This window comes from Megascapheus bottae, chromosome 7, assembly GCF_031878675.1.
Source record: "Megascapheus bottae isolate mThoBot1 chromosome 7, mThoBot2.hap1, whole genome shotgun sequence".
Lineage (NCBI taxonomy): Eukaryota > Metazoa > Chordata > Mammalia > Rodentia > Geomyidae > Megascapheus > Megascapheus bottae.
Window position 1 is genome coordinate 21,862,803 of NC_143515.1, and position 11,796 is coordinate 21,874,598.

At 42.8% G+C, this 11,796-nt stretch overlaps 1 protein-coding gene and 1 pseudogene across 2 annotated transcripts; both read right to left on the bottom strand.

The window, feature by feature from the left end:
- Positions 1–448: 448 nt before the first annotated feature.
- LOC150060414 (immunoglobulin kappa variable 1D-13 pseudogene) lies at positions 449–969 on the bottom strand (annotated as a pseudogene). The gene is made up of 2 exons (XR_016536206.1): positions 893–969; positions 449–771 (listed from the first exon to the last, which is right to left on the bottom strand). The product of XR_016536206.1 is annotated as an immunoglobulin kappa variable 1D-13 pseudogene (transcript).
- A 2,528-nt stretch (positions 970–3,497) lies between these two features.
- Positions 3,498–9,921, bottom strand: LOC150060415 (uncharacterized). The gene is made up of 4 exons (XM_090336239.1): positions 9,712–9,921; positions 9,196–9,550; positions 6,671–6,828; positions 3,498–3,778 (listed from the first exon to the last, which is right to left on the bottom strand). Exons 1-4 carry the CDS (start codon positions 9,812–9,814, stop codon positions 3,498–3,500), a joined length of 897 nt encoding a protein of 298 aa, XP_090192365.1. The 5' UTR covers positions 9,815–9,921.
- Positions 9,922–11,796: the final 1,875 nt, after the last annotated feature.

The following is an 11,796-nucleotide window of genomic DNA, read 5'->3' on the forward strand; positions in this document are numbered from 1 at the left end:
GTGTGTGTGTGTGTGTGTGTGTGTGTAGTCTGTGTATATGTGTCTGTCTGATTGACTGACTGAAGGTACGCATATTTGTGCCAGTACTAGGGTGTGAACTCAGGACCTCACACTCCTACTTCCAACTTATCTGGTGAAAAAGCTAGGAAGGAGACTCGTCTGCTGTATTAACACAATTCCTGCGTGGAGATTCATGACTAGCTTAAACTTTGGTGTGTAAATAGCAAATGATGCCTTTATAGAAGAAGATTCGTGGCCTTGGCCATATTTCTGGGGCAGAGGAGGAGAAAAGAGACAGAGTACAAAGGAACATTTGTGGAAAGTTGGATTCAAAGCTTGCAGTTGTGTTCAGAGCCAGGCTGCATGTGGGAAGCTGTGTCAGCAGGTGGAGGCAGCAGGGGGAGCAGCTGGGGCAGCCCAGACTCTCACTTCTGCTTCCCTGGGAGGTTTATGCTATGACTTGTATCACTGTGGGAGGATACTCATCATACTGCACACAGTAATAAGTGGCAGAATCTTCAGGCTGCAGGCTGTCGATGGTGAGAGTAAAGTCTGTCCCAGATCCACTGCCACTGAACCTGGATGGGACCCCAGATTCCAAACTATCTGCAGCATAGATGAGGAGTTTAGGAGCTTTTCCTGGATGCTGCTGGTACCAGTTTAAGTAATAACTAATGCCCTGACTGGCCCTGCAAGTGATGGTGACTCTGTCTCCTGGAGATGCAGACAGGGTGGATGGTGTCTGGGTCATCTGGATGGCACCTCTGGCTCCTGACATGGAAACAGAATGAAACATCCACATCATTATGCAGGATTCCTGAGGATCTCACAGACAACCACACAGAACTGAGCACAGTGAGCTGATGACATTTCCATTGCTGTCTTTCCTTACCTGGGAGCCAGAGCAGCAGGAGTCCCAGCCCTAGGATCTGCCTTGAGGCCCTCATGTCCATGCTGTGTGCTGATGGGACTGACTCCTGCACAGGGGGGAGCAGACCATGAAGAAATACTCAGGGCAGTGTGCTGTGTTCTGAGCATATGCAAATGCAGGGGCTGGGCAGGACTGGGCACAGCTGCAGGCTAGGCTCACTTCAGTAATTCAGCACAGCCAGGTGTTCATGCATGTAGCAGGGTGCAGCAGAGCTGTCAGTGTTCTGTAGACAGTGCTCTTCTCCCAGAGGCCATTTCATCACAGCAGATGTTTTGAAAGCTATAATTGTAGTGCTTATTGTAATAAGCATTAGCTGCAGTAACTTATGTGATCTTGTGATGCAGGAATATATCCTTGTTTGTAGGGAACACACATAATTGTCTTAGAGGATGAAATGTTCAATTTTAACTCACTCTCAAGTAATTCCTTTACTTTACTTTTGTGTTTCTGTGCTGACGATGTGTCTTGACGTTCAGGGCCTGTGCGCTGGCTCTAAGCTTATTTGCTCAAGCCTCTTGCTCTACCAAGTGAGCTCTGCCTCCACCTCCTCAAACAACTCTAATGAGAACACAAACACTTTGCGTTCTTACAAAGGATTTATGCATTTAAAATAGTTTTACTCTTTTAAAGTAAAATGACAATTCATTGAAAGAAGTCACAGGGTAAGGACAAAAAGTATAACTGTTCCAATTGAGTCACAAATTCACCATCTTCCAGGACTGTAGGTGGCTTTGCTGTTTTATAATAAAGAAACCACATTTTTTTTTGTTTGGAATCTTCTGCGTTCTGCAGATCTTCTGCCATATATGATGAATCCACTTATCACCATGCCAAACCTGTTCACTTCGGCACACATCTCCATGCTCTCCATTCACCATAAATGCCTATGGGGTTTATCCTTGTTACTACTTCTTTTTTTTTTAGTAGTAATGAGGAAGGACATCAACCTGATCCAGACACATGCTCTGCTGTGGGCGTCTCTAGGAGACAGTCTGGATTGCTTGTCAAGCCAGTGCAGGCAGAAGATCATTGAGAAGAGTCTTGGATAGGGATAGAAGTTAGACATAGATTTGCCCATCTGAAATGTCACCTGTGTTCCTTGACTCGGATGTCCCGTCCTAGCTCATCACCATGCGGACAGCACTGTCTGGGCCTTCAGTCTCCACAGCCTGGAGCCAAGGCATTTTGCAGTTCTTACTGAGCAATGGCCAAGTTATGACCACAATTCTCTCTAATTTAATGCTATGTTTCAACATCTTGTTAAAGTTAAGAAACTCCTAACAATGTTGCATGTGCTTCCTTTCCTCTTGTCTTCCCTTCTGTTACATGGCATGGATGCCATGCCCTGTCTGCCAATACTAGAGCTACAGAATTCAGCACTATGGGCTCTGTGCTGACATGCCCATGCCAGGGTAGACATCGCAGCTGGGTCATGGGGATAGCTTGGCAAATACGAGTATACTGAGTCAGGGTCATCTGGGGAGGGATATAACTCGGCTGTGTCATCACCATTGTCACGGGACCCCCTTGAGAAACATAGTTCTCAGGCATGCTCTGCAAATTCACCCTTGCCTGTGATTGCTTTCCATAGTGAAGGTGACATGTAGTGCGTTGCTCATCCATGCCCATATCCAACGCCACTCACAGATCAGCAGGCCTGAGCCCCATGTGTTGCTGACTGTCCAGTACAATCCTCTCCATGGCTGACCCTCAGGACTAGACACTGTTCCTGGGCTCACTTTCTCAATTTGATTGGTATAAAGTTTTCTCCAAACATTAAATTTTATTAATTACTGTGAGCTATAAGGATAGGAAGGCAACATCTGAAACAGAAAACCACCTCCCTACATATTACACATGAATGTAGAATGGTTTTGTTTCATGCATATTTAGGAATCACATAGAGAAATATCAGAAATATAACCGCAGAAATATATGACATGTTTGCTCTGAAAGTAGGGAAGAAGGGAATACTGTCAAAATGGAAGTTAATGTTCTAGGAACTAGGAAAGGCATGAAACATATTCTCTCTGACACTCCCAAATGAGAATGCAACCTGAAAACACATTGAGAACTGTGTTAGAGTTCTGACCTCCACAACTATTGATTTCCCATTTGTCTTCTTCAAGTCACAGAGACATTGGTCAATTACTACAGCAAACCAATACAGAGGATTTTTATTGAGTTTTCCTATAGGAACCTTCCATGTGAGAGACTGTAAGAAACATGTGTGTAACTTTTCATTTTCTGTTAAGCATTGCCAGCTTTCTTGCCGAGAAGTCAGGCATACAGGCTTTCAGGCAGATGGAGGAAGTGTGCTCATGCAGAGCTGGACAACTCAGGAAGACAGCGTTCCTCAGCCTCACAGGCACTCGAGCCCCACGTTGGGCGCCATTTGTCCCGTCCGGCGGGACGCCAACTAGGACCAAGAACCTAGAGGGAGGAATGAAAGGGACAGGAGACACGAAGAAGGCAGCAAGACAAGCGTTCTGATCAAGCTGCCGAGCTGGACAACTCTGAAAGGGGTTTTTCTTCAAAGAACTACTGTGGGAGGTGAACTGTGACTTTATTGACAGTAATAATCAGCCACATCTTCATCCTGTATGCTGCTGATGGTCAACGTGAACTCAGTCCCAGCCCCACTGCCACGGAACTGATCAGGGACTCCAGAGGCCCCAGTAGAAGCCCAACGTATGAGCAGCTTAGGAGCTTCTCCCCGTTTCTGCTCATACCAAGCCAAGTAGTTGTTACCACTCTGGCTGGACTCACAGCTGATGGTGACACTCTCTCCTGCAGACACAGCCAAGGAACTTGGAGACTGAGTAAGCACAATGTCCCCGCAAGCACCTGTAGTCAGATCAGAGAGACAGACAGACAGACTTTATAACTATTGCACTATTACATCAAAATCTACTCTCATGTTATGTCGGTATATTTCTCTCTACAGAGATATTACTACAAATGGGAATGCAGTAGAACTTTTATTATAACATTTTCAAACATCTCACCAGATATCCAAAGTAACAGGAGCACAAGGACCTGGCTCTGTGCTGCCATCTCTCTGTCCCAGTCCTCCTGATGCATCTCAGTTCCCATTACAAGAGGCCTCATTTATCAAATCAGAGAAGCAGCCTGGAGGGGCCTATGCAAAGCAATAGGAGGAAGTACATCACCTGAACAGTGGATGATGAGAACATCTCATGTAAATCGACAGCCAAAAACATCATCAAATGAAGTCTTAGTGTGCAACTAGAAAAGTCAAGAGAAATCATCTAAGAAGCGCTAAGATCCATCTACAAACCACTAGATGGTGTAGTACCAGAGCATCAGTGTTAACTGTATATATATTTAAACGGATTGAGTTTTACAGAAATGTTAACTGAGCTAGTTCCATCAGATTATCGTAGTGGACAGGATGAAGAGGAAGGGAAAGAGGAATGATAGAAGGAGAGAAGACTTAGGCAAAGAAAAGATGGGGAAAAACAAAAAGAAAGGGATAAAATTTAGAGGGACATTTGAACTCAGAGGTTCACATTTGCTCTGCATTCTTGCTCCTCTAAAACTCAACCACTTTAGCCATGACTCCAGTGTAGCTTTTTGATGGTTATTTGAGAGATTGAGTCTAACAGACTTTTCTTCCCATTTTGGCTTCAAACCTCAAACTCCTGAGTAGATAGCATTGGAATATGAGTCACTAGTGCTTGGCTTCAGATTTTTTTTCTTTCTAAAACACTTTAGCTGATATAAAACCTTAAACATAAAATCAGGAATACTACAGGCAACTCACTGTGCATTTTAAGTTTTCCATTCAATCAATGTGATCTCTTCTCTAATTTTGTTTCAAATAGATCCTTTCTGCAATCAGTTTTCTAAGTGTCAAAAGAATTATAAGATTCAAAGTTCACCTAGGAAAGATTAGGGTGTCTGCCACAATAAAAGAAAGCCAAACGGTGCAATGATTAGGGAAGTTCCACTTTCCAAGGGCGAGAACGTGAACATTGAGTAAATGATCCCACAGCAGTTCTAACAGGTTCCTCCACCCTCTGACTTCAGCAGAGTTTTGTGACTGCTCCAATGCGCTAGATTTTGTTTTCTCATTCCTTTACTATTACTCATTCAGACTAGACAGATGCAAAATAAGGTTCTAGAAATCCAAATTTTAAGTTATAAACATAACTGCTTTCCACAGTGTTTAGAGGCTTATCTGTATCTTCTAGATGAAAATCTCTACAGAGTTGCTTTTACACTAAAAGAAAGCCTGACAGACTCCTTAATTGTTTCTCCTTCCCACAAATTGAATTTCCACAGTGTGTGGTGGATGTATCTATTGCTGAATGTACAAAAGGACCATAAATTAGTTGATGAAAACAGCACAGATTTATTCTCCCAACGCTCTAAAAGCAGGAAGTTTGGAATTAATATCCTCCCAACTCTGATTCAACACACTCATCACAGTGACCATCTTGGATGAAAGCCCAGGAGAAGGTCTGTCTTTGATTCAAATAGTTGCTAAATATTAAAGGACTTCATTCCATTTTTTTTAAAAAAAATTTATTATCATGGTGATATATAGAGGAGTTACAGTTACATTCGTAAGGTAGTGAGCACACTATTTCTTAAACATTGTTATCCCTTCCCATGCTTTTCTCCCACTGTCCCTCCCCACACCCTCTCCCAAGTTGTAAAGTTCATTTCCAACTTTTGTCGTGTGAATATTGCTGTCTGTTTTTTTAAACTATGGACACCTTGACTGTAACTACCTAATATTCATGACAACAAAAAGGACTGGGATATGGTAGGGATTCTTCTAAGATATTTTGGAGTATACCCCTTTATTCTTCCCTTAAGAAATGTTTTTGGCCAGGCAACAGTGTCTCATGCCTCTAATCCCAGCTACTCAGAAAGCTGACATCTGAGGAATGTGGATCTAAGCCTTCCCAAGTAGGAGAATCCATTACATTCATATCTCCAACTAATCAGCAAAAAGCCAGAAATGGAGGTGAAGCTCAAGTGGTACAATACCTTGAACGTAAATGCGAAGAGACATTGCCCAAGCCCTGAGTTAAAGCCTCAGTACTGGCACAATAAGTAAAACCATAAAAATAAATAAGTATTTTTGTCAAGTACCAGTTGCTCCTAAAGCAACACAAAGCTAGTGACTCTGAGATATGTTATTATAAACCAGACTGGGCTAAAAAAAAAATCCATGAGACTCACTTGAAAATTACAGCATGAAGCAGGACAAGAGGAATGGCTCCCGTGGTATAGTACTAGCTAAGCAAGTTTGAATTCCTGACTTCAACCAAATATTCATTAAGGAGGAGGAGAATGATTTTACAAATCTGACATAACTGGAATAAGTATGACAGAATGTTCACCAGTTTGTAAAAACTAGCTGGGACATTAGTATTCACTACTGAAAGTGTAATGTCCCACCTCTGCTCTTGAACTCAGCAATTAGCTCTATTAGCTGAAACAAATTCTTACTTTCCTCATGGTTAAGTTCTCTTCACATGAGCATCACAGATTTAATTCACTGGATCCAAGCTTTTGCTAATCTTTCTTTCTACCACGTTTGGTTCACTTGGCAACTACCAGCATAGCTCAAGTCTATGCTGTCACTGATAGGAAATCTTAGCTGTTAAGGGGAAAACAGCTGACCACTCTCCCTCAAAAGATCAATTTCCATACCTGCACTGCACTGAGTCTGTGCGCTGCCTTAGTGAGGTTGATCCATACCCACCTCGCCTCTCCCTTCTGTCCCAATACATCTAGACATTCCACATGGCTTCCTACTGCCCACTGGGATAGGGAGCATGGAATTTGCACTTACTAGCTTCTCATACAGACATTTTTTAACTAAGATGCCTCCTTCCACACCCTTCAAGTCTTTGCACCTTTAAACCCAAAATGAAACAAAATGCATTTCCCATTGCACTGGCAAAAAAATTGATCAATAAAATATTGAAAATATTTGGAAAAGACGTGAAGAAGGGAAAGCCTAGGAGACTCAGCATTAAAAATGTGGGGATTCCTCAAAGAATGGTTGACCAAATTAGTAAACACAAGTAAACTAAATAGAAATATCTCAGAAGAAGTAAAATTGCTTAATAGACACAAGAGGAAAGAGCATTCCTGGCCATAAAGGAAATGCTAATCAAAACACCACTGAGATGCCACCTCACCCCAGTTAGAATGGGCATTATCAGGAACACAAAGAACAATAGGTGCTACTGCAGATGTGAGATGAAAGGAGCACCAATGCACTGTGGGTGTGAACTGGTGCACTCATCCTGGAAGGCTGTCAGGCGATTCTTCAAACACTACACGTAGAACTACCCTGTGGTCCAGAAATTCTACTCTGGGGCATTTATTTACTCAGAGATGAAAAAATGGTGTTTTTTCACTTAACAGACAATAAGCACTCCATAAACATTCTGAATAAATGAATGGCATGGCTTTCTTCATATTGGCTTCGGTGTGTTTGTGTGCCAATGCTGGGACCTGAACTCAGGGCCTGTGTGCTGACCCTTAGCTTTTGTGCTCGGGGCTGGCCATCTACTACCTGAGTCACAGCTGTACTTTCAGCCCTGGGGGTGAGGGGTTAATTGAATATCAGAGTTTCATGGACTTTCCCTCCCATACTGGGTTTGAACCATGATTCTCAAATGACAGCCTCCTGAAAACCTAGGAATTCAACTATTAGCCACCAGCACCTAGCTGCAAAGATTTCATATAAGAAAGTATTCAGAATGCCCTGGGATTACTGATATCTTCTCAAGAACTAAGTTTCATTAGCACAAAGATTTCAGATGAGGATGAAGAAATATTCAAATGACTTTTCCTTTTGCCCCTACAACACTAGAATGCCCATGTTAATGGCATACTGCATGAGGGACTCAAGTTATATATAGTCAATCTAAGACCCACAATATTTTTCTACCATAATACTAGATTCAGGTGCCCACAGACAAACTAAACAGAATATTGACTAAAGATGAGAAAATCTAGTAGAAAATGCTGTCACACATTTCTAGTGATTGAATTGGACAATTCATGAATGACCTCTGAAAGTATGACTGAAAGACCTGAAGGGGCCAAAAAAGACAGGGTGTGAAGAGGTAGCAGAGAAATGCATTTTATTTGAGGTTGACCACGAAAGTTCAGCTGGAAAAGGGGGTGACGAGACAGAAGAACCAAACGACGAATACGGACTTCTCTGTGTGGGGTTTTGAAAAGAGAGATCAAGTGCTTGCTATTGGAAAAGAAATGAATCCAGAAAATACTCAGGTTTCATATGGTGAAGTAAAGGAGACCAGAAAAAAAGGAAGAGAATCAAAGTAGAAGCATCCAGGAATGAAGGGGTAGAGGAGAAGAAGCAATGGTCTATTCCAAAGCATTGGATCCACCAGTGCCAATGGCTCCAGCCATAATCCCAGCTACTCAGAGGGCTGAGATTGGAGGACTGCAATTCAAAACCAGACAGCCAGCAAGGAAGTCCATGAGACTTCCATCTTCAATTAACCAACAAAAGAAGAAAACATCACTGTCGAATGTAAGTATAACTCCAAAATAGTACACGTTACCCGGAAAATAAAATACAATAAAAAGAAAAAAGAAAGCGTGACACAAATGGTAGAGCACCAGCCTTTACCAAAAGAGAAAAACCTCAGGAACAACATTCAGGCCCTGAGTTCAAGCCTCAGGAACAGCACACACACACACACACACACATGAAAACTACTATATCTATCTCTAAAAAGTAAAAACTAACTTCATTGCATCACTGTATGAATCTAAGACATTAAGGTACCTGTAACACACACACAAAAAAAATCCGAGGCCGGGAGTTTGGCCTAGTGGTTAAAGTGCTTGCCTAGCATGCACGAAGACCCGGGTTCAATTCCTTGGTACCACATACATAGACAAAAGCCGGAAATGGTGCTGAGGCTCAAGTGGTAGAGTGCTAGCCTTGAGAAAGTCCAAGGACAGGGCTCAGGCCCTGAGCTCAAGCCCAGGACTGGCAAAAAAATAAAATAAAATAAAAAATCCTAACAATGTCTCTCAGACAACCTTAACAATATTTTTCTACAGTTATCTCCCACACAGAAAGATCCAGAAAGGCCGAGTGTCTAAATGATTCCCTGGGGCCTGCAAACCCTGCCAGGCCTCAGTGGAGAAATGCAGCCTCTCAGGCAGAGAGGAAGGATGCCAGCTGAGAGTTGAATGAGCAGGCAGCTGTCCACACAGCAAGGCCCACTCACCCATGGCCTGGGGAGGAGGTTTGTGATCGAGGCTGAAGCACTGTGAGAGGAGAGCTATGATACTGCTGACAGAAATAATCTGCCATATCTTCATCCTGTATGCTGCTGATGGTCAGTGCGAACTCAGTCCCAGACCCACTGCCACGGAACCGATCAGGGACTCCAGAGGCCCTAGTGGAAGCCCAATACATGAGCAGCTTAGGAGCTTCTCCCCGTTTCTGCTGATACCAAGCCAAGTAGTTATTACTACCCGATAACAGACTCTGGCTGGACTTGCAGCTGATGGTGACACTCTCTCCTGCAGACACAGCCAAGGAACTTGGAGACTGAGTAAGCACAATGTCCCCGCAAGCACCTGTAGTCAGATCAGAGAGACAGACAGACAGACTTTATAACTATTGCACTATTACATCAAAATCTACTCTCATGTTATGTTGGTATATTTCTCTCTACAGAGATATTACTACAAATGGGAATGCAGTAGAACTTTTATTACAACATTTTCAAACATCTCACCAGATATCCAAAGTAACAGGAGCACAAGGACCTGGCTCTGTGCTGCCATCTCGCTGTCCCAGTCCTCTTGATGCATCTCAGTCCCCATTGCAAGAGGCCTCATTTATCAAATCAGAGAAGCAGCTGGAGGGGCCTATGCAAAGCAAATCACCAGATCAGTGGACTGTGAAAGTGGCTGATGTAAATAAAGAGCTCTAGTATAATTGGGCAGCCAGAAGAAATAGAAAAATTAACTTAGAAGCTTTAAGATCAATCTCAGAAACATAAGCTACTAACCACTAGATGGCATGGTAATAAAGCTTCAAGGTTAAACTGAAAATCTATATTACATAATTTGACTTTTACAAAAACAACAGGCAAACTAGCTCAATTAGATAAACATGGTGAATGAAAATAATATGGTATAAAATAGCAACAAAAAATTCAAGAATGAAAAAGGAAGGGAGGAGAAGGAAGGAGGAAGAAAGGAAAATTTGTGCAAAGATGGGGAAAGATGCAAAGAAAATGACAAATTTGAATTAGAGTTTGAACTCAAAGACTCATATTTCCTCTGTTTTCTTGGTCCTCTAGCAATGAAATTATGATTATAACTGTGTAATATCCATGACAAGAAAAAATACACATGAGAAGGAATTAAAACCATTCAGGAGGCAAAGTGTTAGATCTTCATTATGCCTTATATTAAGACATTCAACTCTTAAGAATGTTTTGGGGAGCTGGGAGCATGGCCTAGTGGTAGAGTGCTTGCCTAGCATGCATGAAGACCTGGGTTCCATTCCTCGGTACCACTTATACAGGAAAAGCCTGAAGTGGTGCTCTGGTTCAAGTGGTAGAGCACTTGTCTTGAGAAAGCCCAAGAACAGTTCGCAGGCCGTGAGTTCAAGCCCCAGGACTGACAAAAAAGAAAAATGAAAGAGAAAAGAATGGTTTTTGCCCAGTACAAGCTACTCACACCCGTAATCTTAGCTGCTCAGGAGGCTGAGATCAGAGGACTATGCCAAACCTAGGAGGAAATTCATTGAGACTCTTGTCTCCCAGTGACCAGATATAGTGGTATGGTTCAAGGGATAGAAATGCTAAGGGGCAGTGCCCGCGCCCTGATTTCAAGCTTTGGTACTGTCATAAATAAAAATATGAAAATAATTAATAAAAAGAAATATTTTTGCCAGGTATCAGAGGCCTCTATGTAGTCCAAAGGCTGAGATCCAGAGAATTATGATCATAAATCAACCTGGGCTGAAAAGTCCATACAACTCAATCCGATAATGCAAGCATAAAAAGTTGGAAAGGTATTCCTCAAGTGGAAGAGCACCAGCCCTGGTTTCAAACCAAGTACGACTAACTTTGAGGGGAATGTTGTTATGTATCCAATATACCTGGAAATAGCAATGACAAACATAAAAACTAGTTCCCACAGAATTTGTGCTCACTAGTAAAAGTATAATTTCCCACCTTTCCTCTTGTCTTCAACTTCACAATTAGCTCTCTAGCTAAAACTGAAATTCTTATTTTCCTCCCGGCCAAGTTCTCTTCACAAAAGTATCACAGAGTTTAATTCACTAGGGCCTCTTTCTGCCATGCTTTCTTCACGTGAAAACAACTACCAGAGTTCAAATCTATGCTGTCAATGGGAGGAAACTGAAGGACAATACTGGTGAGGACAAAGTGGTTTATCTATTCAGCTGAGAAGGGAACAGACAGGCACTGCTCCCCTCCAGGAGACCAATCCCCACACCTGCTCTGCACAGGGTCTGTGGGCTGCCTTAGAGAGCTTGGCCCACACGCACCTCCCCCCCCACTTCTACTCCAGCACAGCCAGACTTTCCCCATGGCCTCCTACTGCCCATGGAGACAAACAGCAAGACATTCTCCTCCACTGGATCCCTCCAATACTGAAATGGTTGGACTCAACTAAGATGCCTCCTTCCATGTCCTTCAAGTCTTTGCACCTGGCTGCACCCAACATTGCATTTGCATAGAGCTCCCTAGGGAGGAGCCTCCCTGCCAAGTCTAACGTAAAAGCTCAGCTCTGACCCTAAGGGACTGGTGAGCACTGCACATTTCCATTTCTCAAGATGAGGTGCC

Bases quoted from the DNA above. Each gene is read 5' to 3' on its own strand.
- LOC150060415 (XM_090336239.1), bottom strand. From the start codon at position 9,814: ATGAGGCCTCTTGCAATGGGGACTGAGATGCATCAAGAGGACTGGGAC. The intron at 6,829-9,195 runs GTGAGTGGGCCT...TTGGGTTTAAAG, and splicing joins ACCTCCTCCCCAGGCCATGG to GTGCAAAGACTTGAAGGGTG. The intron at 3,779-6,670 runs GTATGGATCAAC...ATCTGACTACAG, and splicing joins AGAAGGGAGAGGCGAGGTGG to GTGCTTGCGGGGACATTGTG.